Source organism: Hyperolius riggenbachi, chromosome 9 (genome assembly GCF_040937935.1).
Source record: "Hyperolius riggenbachi isolate aHypRig1 chromosome 9, aHypRig1.pri, whole genome shotgun sequence".
In the NCBI taxonomy this organism is placed as follows: Eukaryota; Metazoa; Chordata; class Amphibia; order Anura; family Hyperoliidae; genus Hyperolius; species Hyperolius riggenbachi.
In genome coordinates this window covers 195989152-196016886 of record NC_090654.1, presented here as the reverse complement: position 1 = coordinate 196016886, position 27735 = coordinate 195989152, and the positions used below count along the sequence as shown (strand labels likewise).

General features: G+C 44.8%; 2 protein-coding genes across 7 annotated transcripts in view; both read left to right on the top strand.

The window, feature by feature from the left end:
• PLEKHD1 (pleckstrin homology and coiled-coil domain containing D1) overlaps positions 1-27735 on the top strand; it is a 664905-nt gene that overhangs the window by 371175 nt on the left and 265995 nt on the right. The window lies entirely within an intron of this gene.
• The window catches only part of GALNT16 (polypeptide N-acetylgalactosaminyltransferase 16), a 228764-nt gene that overhangs the window by 166304 nt on the left and 34725 nt on the right, over positions 1-27735 (top strand). For all 3 annotated transcript variants that reach the window (XM_068253838.1, XM_068253836.1, XM_068253837.1), the window contains exons 8-10: positions 1667-1751; positions 4683-4786; positions 26635-26761. In XM_068253838.1, coding sequence (XP_068109939.1) covers positions 1667-1751; positions 4683-4786; positions 26635-26761 — 316 coding nt within the window. The remainder of the gene's footprint in view (positions 1-1666; positions 1752-4682; positions 4787-26634; positions 26762-27735) is intronic.

Below are 27735 nucleotides of genomic sequence, written 5' to 3'. Positions count from 1 at the left end.
AAAATATATTTGATGAGGTACCAATTAGCCTGCATTGCCTGGATCTACAGTTTGCTGCAGTTGGGAACATTTTATTAAGTTTGCATAGAGTGCATTGCCACCTGAGTAGGCATAAAATGCTTTTTCTTTCATCATGATGTCCTTTGGAGTTCTTGCAATGTTCCGACATTCCAAGAGCTTAAATCAAGCTGCAGATTTAGTTGTAATTACCAAGCTGTCATACAAGAGGTTAATCGGCAAGGTTCTGTTTTCCCTATTTTATACTGATATATTACTCAAACTATTTTACTGACTCTTTTTATGGTGTGTTTCAAAGCCTGTTGAAGTGTGATGGGGGGCTTTTGTGATGGGGAAAAGGTGAATAATTTGGTGCTATCTAAACTGGTTTTTTTAAGGTAAGTTCACCACTTACAGTCTTTTTAAAATTGTTTTTAGGAACCTACAATCTTAGTCTGTACCAGGTTCAACTAGCATCCTAGAGTGACAAAATATTGTTTGTTCCTTTTTTGCTCTTTGGACACAAGAAGGTGATATGCTGCACACATCTTCTGTTTTAAAAAGCCCAAATTGTTGCTCGTTTCTCATTGCGTCCATTGCGCTCTGTCACAGTGAATAATATAATAGCATCATAACGCGATTGATTTATATTTCTATGGTATGTTCACGTCAAATCAACACTGCGGCAGATTCCTTCTCAATACCGCACAGCATGCTGTGTGTTTACCTGACAAGATGCACGTTTACAGTGGCAATTAAGCATATTTTCAATGCACTGTATGCGTGTCATCAGACTTCTCACCGCGGTTTGCAACGCAATATGTATAGTGTGAAATTAGCCTTAAAGGGAATCTGAAGGGAAAATAAACTTATGATATAATGATTTGTATGTGTAGTGCTGCTAAGAAATATAAAACATTAACAGCAGAGATATGAGTCAAATATTGTTTGCAGTACAGCAAGAGTTGAGAAACCAAGTTGTTATCTATGCAAAAGAGCCTCTGATCTCTCTAACTTTCAAAGTCACAGAGAGCTCTGTCTTCTGAAGTTTATTATCTCAACTGTCTGTCACTGTATTTTTTTTTTCTGTAGAGGACAGTTCAAAAGTGCACTAGCCTGCTCTGTGAAATCATTTAGAATGCTGAGTGTAATGTGTAAACTGCAAATATTAGAGAATGATGCAATGTTATAAATAAAAAAAACCTATATAACTGAAAAATAAAAAAATGAGACTATTTTCTTTGCTAATACTATTCTAGTAATTATCCATACTACACAACCATCATTATATCATATTTTTTCGCTTCAGTGTCACCAAGGTGCTCATTAACCATACAATTTCCCAAACGATTGACTAGTTGATTCAATAATTGAGGATGGTCAGAAACAATCGCTCAGGCCTTCTAATTGGAAGGAAGCTACAAACAATCCGATAATGTTCAGTGAGATTAATCCAAAAAACAGATCAACAGAATTATTGTTTATTATTGATTGGCTCCATCAACGTTATCTGAACAGTTGTATTGTCGACCGTTCGGGAAATTGTATCATTAATGAGCACCTTTTTTTTAAATCGCTGCAAAATAGCAGATACATAACCTCTTCACTTCTTGTTAGCTTGTAAAGTGGCATTTTAATCATGAATGTATTACTTTTTTAATATGTTTAGGTTTTGACTGGAGTCTTCATTTTAAATGGGAGCAGATTCCTATAGAGCAGAAGATGTCCCGCACTGACCCAACCTCCTCCATTAGGTAAACCAATGTCTTCTCTGATGAGCTGCAAGCATGTAGCAATGCGCTTGATTTACAGAACAATATTTCACACCCTTCTGGCCACTTGTAGCAGTTAAAAGGCCTCTCTAGGTTGCTAGCTGATGTAAATCTTCTGCATGTACATGTGATAAATGGGTTCTTGCCTGTCTGCCAACAACATAATGGAAGTGGATAAATCTACACAAAGATCAATGGTCTTGTTTAAACCTATTCATGGAGCAGGCTAGCTGTACACATTAAATCATGCTGAAAATAACTACAATCAAAAGATTGTATTTTTGTGCCAGTGCATAAAGTATACTGTGCAAAAGCAGTTTGGATTCTTATTTCTGTACTAACAATGACAGGAGCTCACAATGTAATGCTCCTACCATAGGCATAGTCTAATGATTCTTTCATAGTCTATAGCCAATTAAGAGGAAAATGGAATGCCCAGAAAAAACGCACGCAAACACAAGATAAAACATAAACTCCACGCAGATTGTGTCCTGGCCAGGAACCAAACCAGGGACTTGCGCTTTTCAAAACAAAAGTGCGGCGCTTGACAGGAATAGGTTTAGTAAAGTTACGGGAGGCAGTAGACAAAATGAGTGCTGCCAAAGACCAGGCCATGGGCGACGGTCCTGGTGTGCAATTTTAGAGTTTATTTAATGCATAGTGTTTCCTGCTGGGTCCCCTATTTCTTGCAAATAAATGGTTGCAAAAAAATTGCCACGAGAAGGGTACAGCCATTGGTCTATCAGGTTTCTCACTGGGTCACTTCAACTAGACTAGCTCCAAAAGTGCTTGCTACATAGCCACCATGCTCTTTAAAATGAACCTGCATCCCACTGTTTATGGACAGAGACTAAGTCATTAATTGTGTCCATCCATTCCTCATTCATTAAGCTGTTCCCACTGACCAGATGTCACCGTCTCTAGTCACATTATTGATATTGATAAAAGGAAACAGTCAGTGCATGGGAGTAGCTTGATGAAGGGGCAGGCTCAATTTCTAACTCAAGCCTGGATTTGTCCCATAAACTGTTGGACACAAATTCACTTTAAGCCCTTAAAATCCAAATCTGCTACTCTGATCAGTAGCATATTTGTAGAGTTTGGAAGAATAAAGGCTTAAAATATTGTAGTCCACCTTTCTGATCAAGCAACACCTTAAATAATTCTTCCAGTGTAAAACAGAGAGCTTGCAATGTAAGGCTCTCTGTTATTGCTACAAGGATTGGCGGGTGGTAGGGGTAGTCACTTGTCCACTTACCCATAATTCATTAATGAAAGAAACTCCCCCTTCCCCATCTGTAAGTCAGCTGTGGCCATGAAGGTAAGTCATTAACACTACCATCCACCAATCCTTGCACCAATAATAAAGAGCCATACATTACACTGGAAGTACTCTTTAAACAGAAAGTTGTATGTTTCTGATGATTTCTAATGATGGTTTCTCAAATGCAAATCCGTTATTAATGTACACTTGTAATATTCATATCCTGAAACAAACTGCTTTATCGTTGATAAATGTGCTCCCGTTTCTTTTTTTTGGACAGCCGATGGGGAGTGGAATGGCAATATTTTTATCATTTCTTCATCTAATAAAATCGCAAAATATTGTCTAGAACAATGAAAACGAAAATGTTTGTACAATCGTAATAATCATAGTAAAACATTGGTAAATATTACCGATATATTACTAATCCTGCTCACACAGAACCCTCCCTCCACAGATACCTAACCCTAAGACCCCCCTGGTAGTTCCTTACCCTAAGACCCCCCTGGTGGTGCCTAACCCTAAAACACCCTTTCTCTGCTGCAAATAATGCTAATGCAAAAAGCGATAATTTAAAAAATTATAACTCTTAAAAGGAATTTTAAAATTATATAAAAAGTTAAAATGATAATTTACATATTATCAAAATGAAAAATTGAGGTTGGACGGGCCAACACCCGCTATTTCTTCTTTGGTGGCTAATAGCCGATATTTTATTTTGCATTAGTGCCTATGGGGCGCCCAAATTTCCTGATTCCTTGTGGTACAATGGTCAACAGTGGGGGTGACAGAAAGCAGCCTGACAGCTGTTTTGCGAACTTTGTTGCTTCATCAGAGACTATACACATAGCATAGCCTGCTTTGGTCACCCCCACTGTTGACCATTGTATCACAATACCCAGCTGAGCAATAAAGGGAGTTTTTTAGGTAGGGTTCCTCTTTTATCTACTATGCACTAATTACAGAGAATAATTTGTTTTAATTACTTTAAAAGTTCCTTTGAACACTAACTTTTAATGAACATTAACTTTTAATTTGGGGCTTTTAATGGTAGGAATTATTTTAAAGACTAAGGTAAGTTTAAAATAGTTATTGGAGAAAATAATGCATCAGGACAATGGCCTCAATTCACTAAACTTATCTCCTGTCTTTAATAACTCTTCTAGAGTTGTTACCATGGTGATAAGGCATGTAGTATTCAGGAAACATTTTACCTCAGGCAAACCTAAAGTTAACTCTTCTGTCTTTAAGTTAACTCTTTAATCCTTAAAATAACTCCAGAGTTAAAGACAGGCTGTTCATTAACTGCACGTGAAAATAATTACAGAGGAAGTAACTTAACTACAGAGGAGGTAACTTAACTACAGAAGAGGTAACGTAAGGAATGAAGAGATAAGATAACTCTCTCACTAGTGGAGGTAACTTTTCTCTTACCTTATTATCTCCAGCATGATCTTAGTGAATTGAGGCCTATGTGTTTTTCAGTCAGTATTCCTTATGTTTTCAAGTATCGTATATCCCAAACTTAGCAATTCATTCCAATGCTTTTTTATGCTTTACAAGCTACCTGTACTTGTCAGATCCATTTTTTATTATTCTCAGTATGATACAGGCAGAAAGGCTTAATGGCTTCTTATATTGTTTATCAGGACGCCCGTCATTGCCGGTGGTATTTTTGTCATGGATAAATCATGGTTCAACCAGCTGGGAAAGTATGACGCTCAGATGGACATCTGGGGAGGAGAGAACTTTGGTGAGTATAACAGCTCCAGAGTACCTCAGCTCACATCCATATGGCGTGAGAAACTGATCACTTCATATTGTAGCACGAGGGTTGTTTTCATGTAGCCGTCTGGTGTCTTCACTTTAATCCAATAACTGAGGGAACAAAGGATCCAATGAGGACAGTGAGAGTAGGTGTGAAGTTGCTTGGCAGCAGAAGTGAATTTGTGCAGCTGGGTATCACGGAGAGCCATAGCTGTGTAGGCGTGAACAGATCACTGCTAGAACTCAGCCTTGTAATAAAGTGACATAACTGATTTATTTTTATCTTCTGATATTTTGTTACATTAAGACTCTACAGAAGCAGCATTTTGTATATTTTTTTATCTTATGGAAAAATAATTTATTGTTGGAAAGATAGCCGGTATAATGACCCTGTAATGGAGATTCTACATGTGCTGTTGTCAGTGGGAGATTTTTCAAGTCACGGAATTTTCCATGCTGGGTGGATACCATTTGGTAACAATGATCTGCCCAGTAGAGGCAGCGTATGTAAGATACTGTATGAGTTCCAAGTCAACAGTCAGAAAAATAGGCTTATGTGTGTCCATAATCACTGGCTGGTGTATTACATAGCGAATTCTTACATTCCGGAGAAGTCCCACTCTGACCTTGTTGGAATGTGTATTTAGCAACGACAGTGTATTATGTGCATATCAATGCATTACCAACAATAACCACAGGGTGGCAGTGTGTTCTAGCAGCATCCTGTGTCTGTAAGGGCCGATTTCCACAAGGAGCTGTGGCCGTTTCCGATTTGGCTACTCCCGTTATGCTGCGAAGATGCAGCCTGAATCTCTAGGCTGGCTATAGTTATTCAGTTGTGTGCTGCAGAAATCTGCATGCTGTCCAGATTCGCACAGTAGTGTGATCTGGATGGCAAAGGCATTGAAAAGATAGGCAGTGTTTCCCTGCCCTTTCGCCTGCAGGAAAACGCTGCAGATTTGTGCCAAATTCAGTACTAGTGGGAACGGGCCCTTAAAGAGTAACTGAAGTGACAGGGCTATGGAGTCTGCCATATTTATTTTATTTTAAGCAAAACCATTTTCCTGGCTGCCCTGTTGATCCTTTACCTCTGATACTTTTAGCCATAGACCCTGAACAGGCATATGCAGATGAGATGTTTCTGACATTATTGTCAGATCTGACAAGATTAGCTGCATGCTTTTTTCTGGAGTGATTCAGACACTACTGCAGCAAAATAGATCAGCAGGGCTGCCAGGAAACCAGTATGGTTTAAAAGGAAATAAATATTCTTCCCGCTACAGTTGTCCTTTAAGGAAACTGTGAATAAAACTGTGAATAAAAATATATGTACTGTGAATAAAGATATCTGTATCTCCTGCATTCTACATTGCTGCGCACTAAGAAGCTAGATTATTAATAGCCTTCTAACAAACCTGACTGCTGCATATTCTCAGCATAGCTTATGCCGCTGGAGCATTTTCTGAACATCTGAGGGGTCTCTACTGAATCAGGACCCTGCGACTGGCCTCATTGTGGATCTTATGAATGTGTGAATGTTATGAATTTGTAGCTGTACTACTATCTATAGGGGTTCATAGTAAATTTCACTTTTGTTGAAAAATAAAAATTCAGCCTGCAGCTGCTAGTAAATTGCAAAACTGAAAAGTAATTTCAAATTTCTCTTCTGTGCAGCCTTAGTAACAGTGCTCTCTCTGACACTATCCAGAGCCTACTGCAGGAGTTAAAAGGTATAATTAGCTACACATACTACACATAGAAAGAGGCTGTACAACTAATTTTCAACATCTGGATGAATCCACTGACTGGCTGTATACTTTGAGGTACCTCTTGTTTACCTCACAGTTTCTGTTGGGCTGTTTACACACAAGGAGCTCTGCATGCAATCTTTCAGCCATCCATCATTCCAGCTGAGTTCCTCATACAGGGAAGAGAAGCTTGGGACGCCCAGGGAACAGGGTCAAAGCAAGGAGGAGAGCCAAAGCCAAGCTCACCTGCAGCATGTGGCGGCTCTGCACAGCTGAGCACATCCCGCCCACACTAGCACTGCATTGACAAGGTTTGAATTTTTGGAGGCATTGGAAGGTGTTAATTAATGCATCAAATTAAAGAGGCAAGTATAACACTTACCTCACAGATTTATCAGAGACAAAAAGTGATTTCAAGGTTTCATTATCACTTTAGCAATGCATTTTGTGGGCCTGGCCTACTTCCTCAGGTGTTGTGCCTTACTTTTCCCTAAAGTTGCCGATTTGAGACATATTTCTGCACTTTTAGTCCTATGGGAGAAAAGCAATACAAATAGTATTGTGTGGTTTGAGATCAGAGTAAAGCTGGTAAAAAGTACACTGCTGGTTATGTTCTGTGTTTCTAACCTACTGTAGATTCCCAAGGAACCTGCACTTCCTACACACTGTAGATACAGCATCTGCATCTATGTGTTCTCTATCTGGACTAGGCCCTATTGCAGACTATGGTACTACCTCTCTGTGTTAAATATTTCCAAGCCGATTTAGTTATGAGATTGCTTTATTTCAGGCAGTGCCAGTAGAATCTGAAAAGATAGCTCACGCTGTAACATCCTACCCCTTCTCTATTAAATCATTCCAGAACCTTGGATCATGCCCAGGCTAAAGTCGTATATTTTGATGTGCCCAAAAGTAATGTGTGTATGTGACCTGCAGTGATGCTTAGTACCAAATGTATTAGAATCTCTGATAAAAGGCTGTACTGCGGGATCAGGTAGCAAATCTCCTGCTCTCTGTACAGTATTATTTTTAACACTGTCAAAATGGCAGAGACTAGATGACTGATGTCTTCCATTTACGAGCAGCTTAATGCAGCTAAAAGTACAGTAATGATAGCTCAGCAGAAAATGGCATAAATGTAAGTCTGTGGGCTCCTGCAAACCTACGCAGAGACCTCTGAATAAACTTATTTTAGTGGACGGTTTGATCATCTGGAATAGATTCACCCAGCCTGTCGCCATTGTTTCTTCATAATTAGAATGCTTTTAATCACGTGTAGCTAAGGAGCTATGGGTCCCAGTATGAGTTTTACATTGGACCCCTTCAAGCACTCTATACGTATTAATTATATAATGTGGAACACCAAAACCTGGCAAGAACAGCTGCAGATTTAAAGTGGAACTGAACTCTTGCACAGGACAGAAAAAAAACAGAGAAATGCACCCTTTATGTATTTAGAGAGTTTAGCCTGTCTAATTCCCTCTCATCTGTGACTAATCACTGTAAAACTGTAATTTGATCTCACAGCTGTGTCAGCTAGCTGTCTTGCAGAGCAGCTAATTTGTAAACACAGGATATTAACCCTTTATCTGCTTCAATGAAATCAAGAAGGAGTCAAACTGCAGATTTACTGCAGGATCTGTATCAGCTGTAAAAAAGATTTTTTTTTTCTTTAAAGGTTATTATACTGTTGAGTATCTATTCGAGCAGAAAATAAGTTTTGAGTGAGGTCCGCTTTAAGCAGGGGGAGGGAAATAGTTAATGATTACTATTCAAAGCACATATAGAGGTTATCAATACTGTATAGCATCAGTAGAGAGCCACAGCAGTTGAAGGAGAGCCCCTGTTGGGTTAAGGGGCCCCGGTGTGGTCACAACCACTGCATCCCCTACTGTTATGCCACCGATCACATTAAATTAACCCTTTCCAATCCAACTTATTTTTCACGCCCGCCACTTTTTATCTGTTGTGTTTGATTGGTGGGTGCTGCTCTGGGGGTAGCCGGTAGGGTTTTTTAGTTCATCGTACTAAAGCAAGGAGGCAACATGACATCAGCGGGGCAGTGCCTGCTCGAGTGCTGTAGCTCTGATCCCATTGCGTGCAGTAGCGTAATTACGTGGCGGAGTGTGGTGCCAAAGGCGATTAAAATGACGGACTTGGTCAGACGCTTTGATCCCTGTAGCCAGGCATCATACCGGACTAGATCCAGCAAGGCGCTCCTAGTGGTAAGCCCAAATGCGCCCAGGTAATATTTAAATTACGTGGTGCAAAGCAATTTCCATCTTGGTGCTTAGATTCGGCTAACCTGGTATAGGTAGCAGTTGCCGGTGCTCTTTCTCTGCAGGTAAACCACTCCTGCCAAGTAAGTACTCCACCAATATAGAAAAAGGCACTCCACCGGCTTCAAACTTGCATTTGTGGTTTATTGAGCAAGACACACTACATGTTACGAGTGGGTCAGGAGTCGTAACATGTAGTGTGCCTTGCTCAATAAACCACAAACGCAAGTTTGAAGCCAGTGGAGTGCCTTTTTCTATATTGGTGGAGTACGTGGTGCAAAGCCAGGGCATGGGGCCTGCACTTTGATCTACACAGGCTGACACTGTGCCAGACTAGATCCAGCAATAGCAGCAGCCATGTTTTCCTGTGTCTGGCTATGTCCATCAGTGGAGCTGAACTGGAAAGTACCATTGTCGCACAAAGCCCTATGCCGGATTGGAAAGGCTTAACACACACATAATTTTGAGATTAAAGCCCAAATCAAGGCTAGTAAGAAACATCTTTATAAACTTTCACAGGTGCCTAATCTATTGTTCCTCATTTCAGATGAGGTTGCGGTATGTAGCGGGGTCTGGGGTATGGGAAGAAGAGACACTGAAGCGTAAAAAAAAAAATATGATATAATGAATTTTATGTGTAGTATGGCTAATTACTAAAACATTAGTAGCAAAGAAAATATTCTCATATTTTTATTTTCAGTTATATAGTTTTTTTGTTTTTTTTAAAGCATTGCATCATTCTCTAATATCTGCAGTTTACACACTACTGAACATTCTAAATGATTTTACAGAGCAGGCTAGTGAACTGTCCTCTGCAGGAAAAAAAACAATATAGTGACAGACACTTGAGATAACAAGCTTCAGAAATCAGAGCTCTCTGTGACTTTGAAAGTCATGGAGCCTAATGGCTCTTTTGCATAGATAGATAACAACTGGATTTTCTTAACTCTTCCTGTACTGGAAACAATATAAGACTTATGTCTCTGCTGCTAATGTTTTATTTCTTAGCTACACATACAAATCATTATATCATAATTTTTTTTCGCTTCAGTGTTTCTTTAAGATAACTGTACTTTGTATATACAATTATTCTTTAAGTTCACTCAGTGCTATACAGTTTGTAATAGCAGAAATGCTGTTTTCCGCAATCTTTCAAAGTATATTATATGCAAAGGACTATTTCGCTAAAATCTGTTTCTGTTTGGTCAGTAATAGCATGCATAAGAAACCCCAGTCTAATGGAATAAAAAATATCTGTAGATTTTAATACAACACCAGTAACATAGCAACACAGGGGTAAAGGTTCTCTAACACTGCAGTTCTGAGCTTGTGTATAGAACCTTCTAATGATGGATAGCTATAGGCTAAAGATGTTATCACTGTGGTTTTGGCAAGAATCTGGCTTCTAAAAAGAATAGATAGTGCAGAAATGATAATATTTCCCATTCTTTCAACATTGCTTTGGTCCTGTCTCTCTTTTGATGAAATAAAATCAGCATGGTCCGGAGAATTTTATGAGAAATGCTTACTAGGCGAATATAATTATGTTAATGCGGGATGTATTTATGCGTGTCCTTGGGTAAATGGAAGGTCCGCTCTCCTCCAGTTTTATGCTGCTTATTAAATTCTAATAAAGCAGTTAGGCCTCTATTGATGATGAGATTGCAATGGGTGTATACGGGCTTGGCTATACATTATACATGCCAGTTATAATAACTCTGCCAAAACAGTTCTAAGCTCAAAGGGGACCAGTCATAATATTGTTATGGAAAAATTAGCATCTCCATTGCTAAATTATAACTGGGAGATGGTATTTATGAAAGATTTATATACACTTGCTTCCTCGTTTTGTTTTGCTTATTTTGCATGAGGATGACTGTAGTGTTTGATGTTGATCCTGTCAGCCTGCACAGCTGCTGCCCTGACGAGTGCGCGATAATGCATACCAACAACTTCCGAATAGGGATGAGTGGCAGTTTTTCATTAAATCATTTTCCTAGTGTTATCTTGCCGTCGTAAATTTTGCATGAAAACATGTATTTTGCTAAGTAAGTAAGATAGACATGGGCTACTACAGCTCATGTCTACTTTACTAATATGAAAAGAAAGTGCTTAGGACAAGCGCAGCAGGCTCTTCCTCATGTGCATCCTAGGCGGCTCAGAATTATTACTTAAATGGAGTCTGAAGCAAAATAAAAACAAAACAAAAAAAAAAAACAGATACTCACCTAAGTAGAGGCAAGGCTCTGGGTCCTATAAAGCCTTCCCATTCCTCTCATATTCCGCTCGTTCCAGCGCTGGCTCCCCTGTTCAAATGCCCCACTATGGGAGGCTTTAGGAGCCAGAGTGCTCCTGAGGACGAGTGGCTCCATACTGTGCATGCGCGAGAATGCGCGCTTGCACAGTACTGAGTGGCCTATCTTAATGAACACTTGGGCTCCCGAAGACTCCCAAAGGGAACCAGAGACAAACGGTCTTTAAAAAATGAAAAAAATATGTTATACATACCTGTGGCTTCCTCCAGCCCCATAAGCCTGGATCGATCCCACTCCGCCGCCCTCTGGTACCGGGTCCCGTCACTTCCGGCGGATGCGGCCAATTGTACGCAAGCACAGGGACTCCCTCCATATCTTTAAGCATGCGCCTGCGCAGTACGGAGGGAGCGCACTGCGCTTGCGTCGACTGTCCCGACTGTCCGAAATGATGGGACCCGGTACCGGCGGATAGAGGCGGCAGAAGACGGCGGCGTGGGAGCGATCCAGGCTGATGGGGTTGGAGGAAGCCCCAGATATGTATAACATCTTTTTTCTGTCGTCTCTGGTTCTCTCAGAGCCTCCCGCAGTGGCAGAGTGCAGTCTCCAACTCATCGGTTAGAGACTGCTAACAGGAGAGAGCGCTAGAACGAAGGGAGGAGGAACGGGAAGACTCTATAGGACCCAGAGCCTTCCCTCTCCTTAGGTGGGTATTTGTTTTATGTTGTTGTTGTTGTTTTTTTTAAATTTCGCTTCAGACTCAATTTAAAGTGGATATCCAGTGTAAATTAAATTAAACATAACATGGGTACACTTCTAAAAAGAAGTTATAATTTCCCGACGCGGTTTCTCTTCTTTAATCTCTCCCCAACCCCGGATCCACCAGCTTCCGGTGTGTAGCTCCCACCCCGCTGAAAAATGCTCTGGTGTTTTCTCTCTTTTTATTGGGGGGGCGGGTCTATGCGCTGGAATATGGTGATTGGATGTGATCGCTGTGGCGCACAGCTTGGGGACTCCAGTGCTGCACATTTACATCCCTAGGCAACAGCACAGGGTCCCAAACTGTCATCCTAGGAATCGCATTTGATCACTATAGGCGGCAGTCATTACAGGTGTCCCTTCATCTTAAAGAGAACCCGAGGTGGGTTTGTGAAATCATATTTTGACACAGAGGCACGTTCTGTATACAATCACCTGCTTCTGTGTCCTTGTAGTGTGCCTCCAGCCCGCCCCCACCTCCCCGGGCTCTGCTGTCACCCGTTATAAAAAGCTTCAGGTTAGCGACTAGCATATTGTCGCTAGCCTGTTATTTATCTCAGGCTGCCACTCACCGCCGCTTCCCCGCCACCTGTATAGCGCGGCTCCCCGCCTGTGTCCCTTCCCTCTCCGCCTCTGTAAGCTACCTCCAATCGGCTTACGGAGGCAGGGAGGGTAGAGACACAGGCGGGGAGCCGCGCTGTACAGGAGGCGGGGGAGCGGGGGTGAGTGGCAGCCTGAAGTAAATAGCAAGCTAGTGACAATTTGCGTGTCGCTAGCCTGGCACTTTTTATAATGGGGTACAGCAGAGCCACTGGGAGGGGGGCTAGAGGCACACTGAAAGGACACAGAGGCAAGTGACTGTATACAGGACGTGCCTCTGTGTTCTAATATGATTTAACAACCCACCTCAGGTTTTCTTTAAAGAGAAGCCGTAACCAAAAATTGAACTTCAAATCAGTAGCTGATACACCCTTTCCCATGAGAAATCTTTTCCTTTTCACAAACTTATCATCAGGGGGCTCTGTATGGCTGATATTGTGGTGAAACCTCTCCCACAGTGTGATGTCAGGACCATGGTTTTGACATCACGTTGTGGGAGTCTTGTTTTTAACTGCCAAAAAAAGGTGAGCAGCATCTCCTTCCACTGACATCACCTGCCAGCAGTAAAAACGTCACCATGTGATAAATGGCAAAATGTAAATCAGGGAGAGGAAAGATTTTACAATGAGCAAACACTGACATTTACACATAATTATTGTAAAAATTAAGCACTTTTTTTATTACATTATTCTCACTGGAGTTCCTCTTTAAAGAGTACCCAAGGCGTAATAAATGTCCTTCCGCTCTCCGCTGCTGCCTGGGACCCTCCGCGCTTTCTTTCTGCTCCTAAGGGCTACTGTGCAGGCTCGACCTGAAGAGGAGCACGGCCCCGATGTTCCTACCAACAAGCTATTTCAGTAATCTTCTGGCGGTCCCTGAGCGCCAATGGGGGATCGCTGTGAGAAGCCTCTATAGGATGCAGCTTTCATTATGTCCAGGAAAACATCTACTCACCATGTATTACTTGTAATTTTTACAATGATGTAATTTCCTTTGCTATGTTCTCTACCACTAAACTACAGCTTCCATAGCTAGTAAAAGAGCATTCCTCTGATTTTCCTTGGTGTCAGGATTATAGATGTGGAGCCAGGTCTTATCCCTAGTTACTAGAGATAATTGCTTGTCCTCAGTAATCAGCTCATAGACAACATTGCAGGTTGTCGGGTCGGTTGAGGTTAGGGGGCTCACTGCAGGGCTCATCTTCAACGGTGAAATGTCTTGAAACAAGATATGAAGGTTGTGACGGTGCTGTAGAAGCTGGATGCTTCTTCCCCAGTACTGATGAGTAGTGATGCTCAAATACCCCTTTTTAAAATTCGAGTTTGGTCGAATTCGAATAGTAAATTATTCGAGGTCAGTCGAATATTCGAGTCGAATAATTTTTACTATTCGATTCGACCTCGGACTTCGAGCTCACTATTCAAGTCGGTATTCGAGCTAACTATTCGAGCTGACTATTCGAATTGGCCTTAAATAGCTTCCAACACTTGTTTTGAGGGTGAATGATGCAAGAAACATCTTTTTTTCCAAGTAACAACAGCAAGTGATTATGTGGGGATGTTCCTTTAAAAAAAAAATGTGGAAAGAGAAGTTGTGTCCTTAATTTTGTTCAGTAGTGTTACTGTATATTCTCCTCCTCCTCCTCCTCCTCCTCCTCCTCCTCCTCCTCCTCCTCCTCCTCCTCCTCCTCCTCCTCCTCCTCCTCCTCCTCCTCCTCCTCCTCCTCCTCCTCCTCCTCCTCCTCCTCCTCCTTCTCCTTTTTCAATATCGTCTTCTTCTTCTTCTCCTTCTCCTTCTCCTTCTTCTCCTCCTTCTCCTTTTTCAATATCGTCTTCTTCTTCTTCACGTATTTCTCTTTTCAATTTTTTTTTTAAAGAAATGCAGCTATTTTTGAGCGTAACAAATAGCTGGTGGGCGCACGCATGTTGGAAGCGCCATTGTATGTGCTCCCTGGCAGTGGAAACACAAAGACAGCAGGAGGTAAATTCAGCAGCAGGAGGAGGAGGATGAGTGTGTGGCAGCAGGCAGTCAATGAGGCAGGCAGCTCGCCGTGACATAATAGCCCTGGTACCTAGCGGTGATACCAGGGCTGTAAATAAACACAACAGGAGGTCCCAGACAGCGGTCGTGCAGCCCACATTGTGTCCAATACACAACTGGGACAACACAGTTTTCAACCCGGGCACCTCAGAAAAATTAAACCTTTTTTTTTTTTTTAATGGTTTGTTTGGTTTTGGTTTTGCAACCAATATAGCTATTGTTTGACGTAATAGCTGGTGGCAGAGTGGCAGCAGAAGGTAATTCTGTGTACCCTGGCAGTGGGAAACACAGACAGACAGCAGCAGCAGGAGGAGGAATGGAGGAGTAGGCGAGCAGCTATTGTTTGACGTAATAGCTGGTGGCAGAGTGGCAGCAGAAGGTAATTCTGTGTACCCTGGCAGTGGGAAACACAGACAGACAGCAGCAGCAGGAGGAGGAATGGAGGAGTAGGCGAGCAGCTATTGTTTGACGTAATAGCTGGTGGCAGAGTGGCAGCAGAAGGTAAATCATCTGTGTACCCTGGCAGTGGGAAACACAGACAGACAGCAGCAGCAGCAGCAGGAGGAGGTATGGGGGAGTAGTGTGAGTGTGGCAGCAGGTAGGCAGCGTGACATAATAGCCCTGGTACCTAGCGGTGATACCAGGGCTGTAAATAAACACAACAGGAGGTCCCAGACAGCGGTCGTGCAGCCCACATTGTGTCCAATACACAACTGGGACAACACAGTTTTCAACCCGGGCACCTCAGAAAAATTAAACCTTTTTTTTTTTTTTTTTTTTATGGTTTTTTGGTTTTTGGTTTTGCAACCAATATAGCTATTGTTTGACGTAATAGCTGGTGGCAGAGTGGCAGCAGAAGAAGGTAATTCTGTGTACCCTGGCAGTGGGAAACACAGACAGACAGCAGAAGGGCAGTACACAGCAGCCCACTGTAGGTGTAAAATGTGTGGCTGCAGGCGACGTAATAGTCAAAGTGAACCAGGCTGGCTTAGTGATCAGGAGCCAGGAGGTGGTAAAGGGTGGTAAGGCACATTAACGATGGTTCCGGCAGCCAGTTCATGTCCCCCTCTCGCCGACAACAGGGGCCAGGAACTCGCCTTCCACCCACGCCTGGTTCATCTTGAGAAACGTCAGTCTGTCCACAGACTTGTGAGACAGACGTGAGCGTTTCTCGGTGACCACGCCACCAGCTGCACTGAAGCAGCGCTCGGACAGCACGCTGGAAGGGGGGCAGGACAGCACTTCCAGGGCGTACTGCGCCAGCTCGCTCCAGATCTCCATGCGCTTGACCCAATACTCCATGGGATCAACAGGGGCATCGCTGTCAAGCCCGCTGTACGACCCCATGTAGTCAGCCACCATGCGGGTCAGGCGCTGGCTGTGACCGGAGGAGGATGCTGCTGCATGCATCTCCTCTCTAGTCACTGCTGCCGGAGCCTCTACAGTCCTGTAGAGCTCGTGGCTGAGAGACAGCAGGTCTGTGGGGCGCTTGCTGCTGCTGGATGCAGGCACCTGCTGCTGCCTCTGTGCTGGCTGCTGGACAGTGGGGGTGGAAGGCTGGGGGAAGGATTCTTCCAAGCACTCAACAAGGGCCTGCTGCAAGCTCCTTATTTGTTGCGCTGGGTCTCCTCCTGCAGGCGGCAGGAACTGGCTCAACTTCCCCTTGAGGCGTGGGTCCAACATCATGCTGATCCAGATGTCCTCCCTCTGCTTCATCTGGATCACCCTGGGGTCCCTGCGCAGGCACGTCAGCATGTGCGCTGCCATTGGGAAGAGGCGGGCCACGTCTGCTGGCACATCGACGTCAGTGCTGTCCTCATCCTCCTCCTCTGCCGCCTCATCCTCTCTCCACCCCCGCACCAACTCAGCTGCGCTGTGCTGATCCCCCTCATCAGCAGCCAGGTCAGGGACCTCCACCAAGTCCTCCTCCTCCTCCCCCTCAGAGGTGGACTGCGCAGCTGGTTGCCGCTCCTGCTGGTCCAAGGCTGCCGCTCCCTGTTCCAGCAAAGCATCGAGGGCCCTGTTCAGCAGAGAAACCAGGGGCACCCACTCGCAGACCATAGCATGGTCCCTGCTCACCATGTTTGTGGCCTGCAGGAAGGGAGCCAGCACTAAGCACACCTGCTGCATGTGCCTCCAGTCATCATCGGGGACGATGGACGGGATGTTGCTGGTCTTGTCCCTTCTCTGAGCTGCGGAAACAGTGGCCAGGGCAAGGTACTGTTTGACAGCGTGCCTCTGTTCAACCAGACGCTCCAACATCGCCAGGGTGGAGTTCCAGCGAGTCGGAACGTCAAGGATCAGCCGATGGCGTGGCAGATCCAGCTCCTTTTGCACGTCTTCCAGGCTCGCACAGGCTGCAGCCGAGCGCCGGAAGTGACGCACAACATTCCTTGCCGTTTCCAGCAGTTCGCCCATCCCCTGGTAGGTGCGCAGGAACTTCTGCACCACCAGGTTCAGCACGTGGGCAAGACAGGGGATGTGGGTCAGGTTTCCCCTGTCTATTGCGGCAACCAGATTGGCCCCATTGTCGGCCACCACCTCTCCGACTCTGAGGCCTCTGGGGGTCAGCCAAATCCTCTCCTGCTCCTGGAGTTTGGCCAACACATGGGTTGCCGTCAGCTTGGTCTTCCCAAGGCTGACCAAGTGCAGCAGCGCTTGGCAGTGGCGGGCCTTCACGCTGCTGCTGAGGCGGGGGGTTTGGCCAGGTGTGCCGGAGGATGGCAGAGGATCGGAGGAACCTGCTGCAGTTCCCCTGACCCTGCGGGGTGGCACCACCCACTGTGTTGCTGCTGCTGCTGTGCCCGCTGCTGCTCTCCCATCCTCACCCCCTTCCACCAAGCTGACCCAGTGGACAGTGAAGGACAGGTAGCAGCCTGTCCCGAAGCGGCTGCTCCAGGAGTCCATGGTGACGTGGACCCTTTCACCAACCGCGTGCTCCAGCCCTCGCTCCACATTGGCCATCACAAAGCGGTGCAGTGCAGGAATGGCCTTGCGGGCAAAGAAGTGTCTGCTGGGGAGCTGCCAGTCTGGGGCTGCGCAAGCAAGCAGCGCACGAATGTCGCTCCCCTCCTGCACGAGCGTGTACGGCAGGAGTTGGGAGCACATGGCCCGTGCCAGCAAGCCGTTCAGCTGCCGCACGCGACGGCTGCTGGGAGGCAGAGCCCTAACCACCCCCTGGAAGGACTCGCTCAAAAGGCTCTGGCGTGGCCTTTTGCTGACACGGGAATCAGCAGACACAGCAGAGGAGGCCACTGAGGACTGGCTGCCAGAACAGGCCTCAGTGTCGGCGGCAGGAGTTGCAGAGGGGGGAGGAGCAGTGCGTTTCCGCACTCCTGCTGGTGCTGCTGGAGGAGCAGGAGGGCGGGTGGCTGCTGTTGCTGCTGCTGCTGCTGAAGGCTGTGCAGTGATGGGTGTGGTGCCACTGCCAGCAGCAGATGCCTTCAGCCTCTGGAACTCCTCATGCTGGTGGAAATGTTTAGCCGCAAGGTGGTTGATGAGCGAGCTGGTGCTGAACTTTAAGGGGTCTGCACCTCTGCTCAACTTCCGCTGACAGTGGTTGCAAGTGGCGTACTTGCTGTACACAGTGGGCATGGTGAAAAACCGCCAGATTGGTGACAGAAACTTCCCCCTACGGCATGGAAGCGCTGCTGCCTGTCTCCCTGTGGTGGTTGGGGGGGGGGGCTTGGGTGCGGCTGGTGGTGGTACTGGCTGATGCTGCTGCTGCTGCTGCTGAGCCTGAGACACCAGCAGGCTGTGGGACGCTGCCAATGCTTGCAATGATGCGCCTCCTTGCAAGGCCCACAAGCGCATCCTCCTCCTCCTCCTCAGAGCTGCTGAGGACGACATCCCCTGGAGGTGGTGGCACCCAGTCTCTGTCTGTCACCGGGTCATCATCATCCTCCCCCTCCTGAAACATGTCCTGCTGGGATGAGGACCCCCCAAACTCCTCTCCTGATGCATGGATGGGCTGCTTGACTGTCGCCACAGTCTTGCTGTCCAATCCCTCATCCCCCAAAGTGCCCATCAGCATCTCCTCCTCAAAATCGCCAACAACAGCAGACAATTTACTCATGATGCCTGGGGTCAAAAGACTGCTGAATGACAGGTCGGCGAGTGACGGTGAACTGGCCTCCTCCCCAGACCCTGCTGGGCGGCTGCTGCGAACAGGGGTGGTGGTGGTGGTGGTGGTGGTGGTGAGGGTGGAGGCCTCGGATGCAGAGCTGATGGCAGGCTGCTCATCCTCCGTCATGAGTTGCACCACAGTGTCTGCATCCTTTTCCTCAATGGGACGTTTCCGACCCGGCTGGAGGAAAATGGGAGCAGGTGCTACACGCTGCTGCTGCTGTGTCTCTGCAGCGTGAGTTGCAGATGCTCCTGCTGGGCGGCGCCCAAGGCGTCCACGGCCAGTGGCTATGGGAGGAATGTTAGCCACTGACGCTGCTGCTGCGGAACTGTGCATGGTGGCGCGCCCGCGGCCGCGGCTTGCCACAATGCTGCTCCCTCTCCTCCTGATTCCCTTGCTGCCCTTCCCCTTGCCCAAACCGCGCTGGCTGCCACTTCCAGACATCTTAAATGTTTTGGGCGTATAGACAAAAGTTTTGTAAAAGGGCGGGTGAAAAGTGGGGTACTTTAATGGAGTGGGTTGGTTGGTGAGGTGACTGAGTGAGTGTCCCCTAGTACAGTAAGTAAGTAGTAACAGTCAGGAAGTACAACTAGCAGTTACAATAATCAGTAGTAATCACAAGTAAATTTAGTGTGTGTACACTCAGACAGTGAGTGCACGCACGCAGGAGCTAGTAGCCTATGGACAGTGACTGAGTGTCCTAGACTCCTAGTACAGTAAGAGTAAGTAGTAACAGTAAGTAGAACTAACTAATTACGATAATCAATCAGCGATCAGAAGGAAATAGAGTGTGTGTTGTGTGTGTACACTCAGACAGTGAGTGCACGCACGCAGGAGCTAGTAGCCTATGAACACAGTGACTGAGTGTCCTAGACTCCTAGTACAGTAAGAGTAAGTAGTAACAGTAAGTAGAACTAACTAATTACAATAATCAATCAGCGATCAGAAGGAAATGGAGTGTGGGTGTGTGTACACTCAGACAGTGAGTGCACGCACGCAGGAGCTAGTAGCCTATGAACACAGTGACTGAGTGTCCTAGACTCCTAGTACAGTAAGAGTAAGTAGTAACAGTAAGTAGAACTAACTAATTACAATAATCAATCAGCGATCAGAAGGAAATGGAGTGTGGGTGTGTGTACACTCAGACAGTGAGTGCACGCACGCAGGAGCTAGTAGCCTATGAACACAGTGACTGAGTGTCCTAGACTCCTAGTACAGTAAGAGTAAGTAGTAACAGTAAGTAGAACTAACTAATTACAATAATCAATCAGCGATCAGAAGGAAATGGAGTGTGGGTGTGTGTACACTCAGACAGTGAGTGCACGCACGCAGGAGCTAGTAGCCTATGAACACAGTGACTGAGTGTCCTAGACTCCTAGTACAGTAAGAGTAAGTAGTAACAGTAAGTAGAACTAACTAATTACAATAATCAATCAGCGATCAGAAGGAAATGGAGTGTGGGTGTGTGTACACTCAGACAGTGAGTGCACGCACGCAGGAGCTAGTAGCCTATGAACACAGTGACTGAGTGTCCTAGACTCCTAGTACAGTAAGAGTAAGTAGTAACAGTAAGTAGAACTAACTAATTACAATAATCAATCAGCGATCAGAAGGAAATGGAGTGTGGGTGTGTGTACACTCAGACAGTGAGTGCACGCACGCAGGAGCTAGTAGCCTATGAACACAGTGACTGAGTGTCCTAGACTCCTAGTACAGTAAGAGTAAGTAGTAACAGTAAGTAGAACTAACTAATTACAATAATCAATCAGCGATCAGAAGGAGATGGAGTGTGGGTGTGTGTACACTCAGACAGTGAGTGCACGCACGCAGGAGCTAGTAGCCTATGAACACAGTGACTGAGTGTCCTAGACTCCTAGTACAGTAAGAGTAAGTAGTAACAGTAAGTAGAACTAACTAATTACAATAATCAATCAGCGATCAGAAGGAAATGGAGTGTGGGTGTGTGTACACTCAGACAGTGAGTGCACGCACGCAGGAGCTAGTAGCCTATGAACACAGTGACTGAGTGTCCTAGACTCCTAGTACAGTAAGAGTAAGTAGTAACAGTAAGTAGAACTAACTAATTACAATAATCAATCAGCGATCAGAAGGAAATGGAGTGTGGGTGTGTGTACACTCAGACAGTGAGTGCACGCACGCAGGAGCTAGTAGCCTATGAACACAGTGACTGAGTGTCCTAGACTCCTAGTACAGTAAGAGTAAGTAGTAACAGTAAGTAGAACTAACTAATTACAATAATCAATCAGCGATCAGAAGGAAATGGAGTGTGGGTGTGTGTACACTCAGACAGTGAGTGCACGCACGCAGGAGCTAGTAGCCTATGGACAGTGACTGAGTGTCCTAGACTCCTAGTACAGTAAGAGTAAGTAGTAACAGTAAGTAGAACTAACTAATTACGATAATCAATCAGCGATCAGAAGGAAATAGAGTGTGTGTTGTGTGTGTACACTCAGACAGTGAGTGCAGTGCGCAGACGCAGGAGCTAGTAGCCTATATGAACAGTGACAGTGAGTGTCCCTACGGGTACAGTAAGAGTAAGTAGTAAGTAAGTACAACTAACTAACAATAATCTATCAGTAATCAGAAGGAAATAGAGTGTGTGTACACACAGACAGTGAGTGAGTGCACACACGCAGGAGCTAGCTAGTAGCCTATAAACAGTGACAGTCAGTGAGTGTCCTACTCCTAGTACAGTATAACTACAATACTATTAGTAAAGGACAGCAGAAATACTGGTATAGATGAGAGAAATAAACAGAGGACAGCTGCCCACAGAGGCAAGGCCCCCCTGAGGCCTAAACCTGTAAGCTTGCAGCAGCTGCCTGTCTCTAATGTAACACACAAGCTACTAACTAAAATACAATGTCTATCTAACTAACAACAATATAGGTGTATATGGCAGGTGTAGGTGAGCAAAAACGCTAGGTAAATGATCACAATAGAGCACTTGCTAAGCCAAAGCACAAAGGAGCAACTCTCTCTCTGTACAAGTCTCAGGCAAGCATGGAGAAACGGAACATGGCGGCCGCTATTTATAGGGTAGGGGCTGGCCAGGGTCCCCCTCTGTGATTGGCTGCCGTCAGAGGGCCTGGGAGCCCTCTGATTGGCTCTAAGGACATCAATCTGGGCTATGACGCTATTCGAGCTCGGTACCGAGCTCGAATAGCGCCGGGTTGCTCGAATAGCTCGAATAGTGAATGGGCTATTCGAGTGTACTCGGATAGCCCATTCGAATAGCTCCAGCTATTCGGAGCTCGAATACCGAGCTCGAATAGCTGAAAAAGAGCTCGAATATTCGAGCTACTCGAATATTCGAGCTCTGCTGAGCACCACTGCTGATGAGCACAAATGTTGCATACTTGTAATTTTGCATCGTAATTACAATGCAAAATCGTACTGCAAAATTTGGGAAAAATCGTAATTAATTTTGTTTGTAAATGTAATCAGAAACCATAATTTATATTAATAACTTAATAGCAAAGCCCCCATATATGCTATCTTCACCAAAATTACTAAGTATATTAGGCAGCATGGTGGTGTAGTGTTTAGCGCTCTTGCCTTGCAGCGCTGTATTCCTGGTTTGAATTCCAGCCAGATCAACATCTCCAAGGAGTTTCTATGTTCTCCCCGTGTCTGCGTGGGTTTCCTCTGGGCACTCCGTCCCCCCCCCCAAAAAAAAAATACAGATAAGTTAATTTGCTTCCCCCTATAATTGGCCCTAGACTATGATACATGCACTACACGATACATACATAGACATATGACTATGGTAGGGACTGGATTGTGAGCCCCCTGAGGGACAGGTAGTGACAAGACAACATATTCTGTACAATGCTGCGTAATATGTTGGCGCTATATAAATACTTAAATAAATATATTAAAGTGAACCTAAACTAAGAAGGATATGGATTTTTCCTTTTTAAAATACCAGTTGCCTGACTCTCCTGCTGATCCTGTGTATCTAATACTTTTAGCCACAGCCCCTCAACAAGCATGCAGATCAGGTGCTCTGACTGAAGTCAGACTGGATTAGCTGCATGCTAGTTTCAGGTGTCTGATTCAGCCACTACTGAAGCCAAAGAGATCAGAAGGACTGGCAAGCAAATGGTATGGTTTAAAAGGAAACATCCATATGCCTCTCAGTTTAGGTTCCCTTTAAAGAGACTCTGAAGCGAGAATAAATCTCGCTTCAGAGCTCATAGTTAGCAGGGGCATGTGTACCCCTGCTAAACCGCCGCATACGCGCCGCTAAACGGGGGTTCCTTGACTCCCCAAACCCCCCACTGCGACACTTGGTCGCAGACTTGGTCGCTCCTGGAGGCAGGGCTAACGGCTGCAGCCCTGCCTCCAGTCGCGTCTGTCAGCGGCGCATCGCCGCCTCTCCCCCGCCCCTCTCCGTGAAGGAAGACTGAGAGGGGCGGGGGAGAGGCGGAGATACGCGCTGACAGATGCGCGTGGGGCAGGGCTGCGGCGGTTAGCCCTGCCCCAACCAGGAAGCGCTCCCCGCATTACGGAGGGGATTTGGGGGGACAGGGACCCTCGTTTAGCCGCGGGATAGCAGCGGTTTAGCAGGGGCACGTGTGCCCCTGCTATATATAAGGTCTGAAGCGAGATTTATTCTCGCTTCAGACTCTCTTTAAGGAGAATAGTTGGAACAATGCAAAAAATAAATAAATTTAAAAATGCAATGAAAAATGTTTTTATTTTTTTAACTGTCATTTTTCTGAGTTTAAAAACCATTTTCCTTTGACTTTTTAAAGTCGATTTTTATCAAAATCTACAAGGTGTTGTTGAAAAATTATTTTTTGACTTTTTCCCACTATTACAATTCCCTTACCATTCGTAACAATTTTTGAGATGATAGCATCTATGTGGGCTTTGCTATTAACCACTACAATTTACACAAAATTACAAATGGATTACACAAAATCAATTGAATGTCCAAATTATAATTACGCATGGTCGTAATTGCAAAATTTTACTTAATCGTAATTAGCAAATTATGATCATCACTATTCCCCAGAGTTTTTGACATCTCAGTTTGAATGTCCTTTGCTGACTTTCCCTGGAGAAGAGAAAACGTCATGATGGCCTCTTAACTCCATCACCAGGAAAGTATTTGCACAGTTACATACTGTACTAAGATATCTGTCATTTTATTCCATATGGAAGGGAGGCAAAGTCAGGAAATTATCCCTCCCATACAACTTTTCAAAGCATATATAGAAGTCTTCATAACCGCCACAGTTAGGGACAGATTTTTGGAAAGGCCACAAAGGCCTTCGCCTTGGGTGGCTTCAGCCCAAGGGGGCGGTCGACACAGGAACAGGGGGCTGGATATTGAAGAAGAGAAAAGGAAAAGGGATGCTGCTGGTCTAGAGAGCTATATGTGAAAGACAGAGGCTGCTGTACAAGGTTTTTATACATGAAAAAGGGGCTGCACATGGAATGGGATAGCACTGCTGCTCACGAATAGGGAGCAACACGGGGCAGCACGGTGGCATTAGCATGCTTGCCTTGCAGCGCTGGGTCCCCGGTTTGAATCCCAGCAAGCACACTATCTGCAAGGAGTTTGTATGTACTCCTCGTGTCTGTGTGGGTTTCCTCCAGGTACTCCAGTTTCCTCCCACATCGCAAAAACATACAGATAAGTTAATTGGCTTCCCCTAAATTGGCCCTAGACTACAATACATACATTACACAATACATACATAGACATATGTCTATGGTAGAGGTTAGCTTGTGAGCCCCACTGAGGGACAGTTAAGTGACAAGACAATAAACTTTGTACAGCACTGTGGAAGATGTTAGCGCTATATAAATACTAAATAATAATATTATGAAAGTTGGCCTAGGGGCGCTTAACTTATAAATCCGGCCTTGACCACAGCTTACGCAGTGGCTAGAGGAGAACCCCTTAGGTCTATGGACTCTGGTGCGGTCACATCCGCTGCTTCCCTTGATATTACATCACTTCCTGTGAGCAAGTAAGCCAGCTGTCAGCAAGCCTTTTGGAAATAAGCAGAGAAGCCATGTGAATCGAATCTTGGGTTTGGCAGAAAGGTACTTGGGCATTACGTATTTCTGCAGATGTGGACTATTTAGCTTGCGCAGGTGGTGGATGACAAGATTTGCATCAACGATTGGAAGCTGTCCATACACATGAATCAATATATAGAGAAGTTTTCTGTATAGTGAAGATCTGTCGATATTTGCCAGTATGGTCCCATTTATCTATTGCAGCATTAAACAAGGATGAGTCACTCTTTAAACTATTTATCTGCCAGAGTCTGGCCATAAATCTCTTGATTTGCAGCAAGTGTATGGGTGAGCCAGCTGTCTCCTGTGTGTGGCTGAGATTTTATGAGGCTTCATTAACTCTGCAAAATGAGAGATTGAAGTTGCGTGTCCTGCAGAATATTAAATGCTCACAGTTTACTCAGATTTTAGATTGTAAAAGCAAACAGCTGACTGACTCCTTGTGTGCTGGATTGTCTGCAAACTGCAGGATTTCTGTTCTATGATTCTTTGACATCGCTTTTTTGAAATAAATAAACTAAGAAAAAAGTTTAATCGTGCAATATTTCATTATATTAAATAACAACACAGCAAGTCCTTAAAGTGGTATTCTACTTAATTTTATGCGTGTTTAATGCTAGATTAAATTTAACAGTAGAAACCATCTGACTGTTTTTCAAGGTACTGGAAGGGTTAAAGGTGCGTACACACACACTACGGCCGCCAACGACGGATCCGTCAGAAAGGATCCGCCTGAAAGTCCGCCCAGTGGGAGGGTCTGACGGACCCGTCGTTGGTGGCCGTAGTGCGTGTGTACGCACCTTAAGACTCAAGCTTTTTATCTCATTTAGCTGCTAGATAAGCTTGCCTTTGCTAATCCAAATTATCAGATAGTGTTAGAAGTATATTAAACTGTGTAAACAAGGCAAAGAAAAGTATCCAGGTGGAGCAGAGAACTTTCTCTCCTTTATTTGCTCACTAATTACTTAATAAGGAGTCAATCTGATCATTTGTCCTACAGCCAGCAATGACAGTCAGCTTCACTGAGGTGTGACTATGCTCTCAAAGGACACTTTAGAGCGGTCTAATGCTGGATACACACCATGAGTTTCCGCGTCGCACGCGGCCGTCGATACGCGTCGATTCGATTATTTCCGAACATTTCCGAACAAATTTTGATGATTTTTAGGTCGAATGCCATGTAAAGTATGGCAAATCGACCTAACGATCCATCGAAGCTTGAATCGGACATGTCGGAAATAATCGAATCGACGCGTATCGACGGCCGCATCGAACGCGGAAACGCATGGTGTGTATCCAGCATTATAGATTTTCATATTCATTTTTTACGTTGATTAATGCATGTTTTGTTTTAAGCTTGATTACTTTGTTTTTACGTGCAAAAAAAAAAATAATGTTTTAATTCTTCTAACCTAAATTACTTTAATGGTACCTGAGACAGAGGGAAAGACTAAAAGTTCTATTTTACTTACCTGGGGCTTGTTCCAGCCCCCGTAGCCTTACAGATCCCTTGGTTTCCTCCTGGCCCGCTACATTGTGCTGCGTAAAATAGAACTTGTTTCTTCCTTCTCAGGTTCGCTTTAAGGCATTACAAATGACTAGCAATGCCTCTCCCCCAGGAAGCGGACTACTCCTGCAGTAAGGACAGTCTCATGGTAATAGTACTACTAACAAAGTTCCAAGAGTACTGTTGCTATGGCTGCAAAGTAGTGGAAATAATGGATTACTCTGTTTTGGAAATCTTTAGGTGGCTGTAGATTGAGTTGGAAAGATCATTTTTCATAACATGAAGTTATAGAAAGACTTGTGGCAGCCTCACCCATCTATGTTTATGGCATTTATTGCATTTTTTTTTTTGTTAAAGTCAAATTTTCCTTTAAGTGCAACGCAACATGATCATTTAATGCTGTCTTGCTTACCTGCTTGTAATAAAAACTTGTAATAAATGACTTTATCTTGCTGTTTGCCAGAGCTCTCTTTCCGTGTCTGGATGTGCGGCGGAAGCCTGGAGATTGTGCCGTGCAGCCGAGTTGGCCATGTTTTCAGGAAACGGCACCCATATGATTTCCCTGATGGAAACGCTTTAACCTACATAAAGTATGTTGTAGCAGCTGCTGTCTGATCATGTATCTGTATGAATGTCCACGTTGTTTGATAGGCCTGGTAGGGATGGCAGTGTTTAGGAGAACTCATGGATAAGCGTTTGATCAGCTGATAGATTTGTAAGATTCTGATTTGCTGGTCATGATCATGTGTTAAACCAGGAACTCATCACAGCAAATCAGAGCCTTACAAATCTATCAACTGATCACATACTTTTCCATGAGTTCTCTTAAGCATTGCCATCCCTACTGATGAGCTTTGCAGAAGGCCCTGTTTTATCCATTATTATTGCTGTTATTGTTTTATATAATGAATTATATAGCACTGATATTTTCTGCACTGCTTTACTGAGTACACACTGGCATTGTTTACAAGGAAATAAATATGGCAGCCTCCATATCCATATTCCTCTCACCTCGGGTTCCCTTTAAAGTGTATGGATAGATGATCCACTGACCCGTGGCGTACCTACCATAAGGCTGCAGGTGCTCACAGCACCGGCTGTAGCCATGGTTTGGGGTGCCGCTGTGGTGCTCAGCCACTGTGTTCCTCCACCTGGGACCTTTTTTCATAGTTTGGGTAACATTTGGGAAAATAGCAGTGCATGGGACTGTACTAGTTACTGCACTAGATGTAACACCCTTCCCCTTTACTGTCTTGTGGGCTTTGTGTCTCCTTGCTCTCTACACACAGCCTGCAGTGAGTGAATGTGCAGAGCAATAGAGTGAGTAGAGAGAATGTTTGCTGTGCTGCAGCTGGGACATTAGCAGGGAGAGGTGGCAGGATGTATTTAGTGCTTGCCTTGCCTGTCATTAGTAGCCATGTGCACTGGCTGCTGTAATACCAGAGTGCCCTAGACTATTCATTATTTATCCTGCTCAGAGTAATTAATAATGCAGGGCAGTTTGCTGTTGCAGAAGCCAGTGATACAGGTGATGACAGCCGACTTTTGTAGTGAGCAGAGAAGC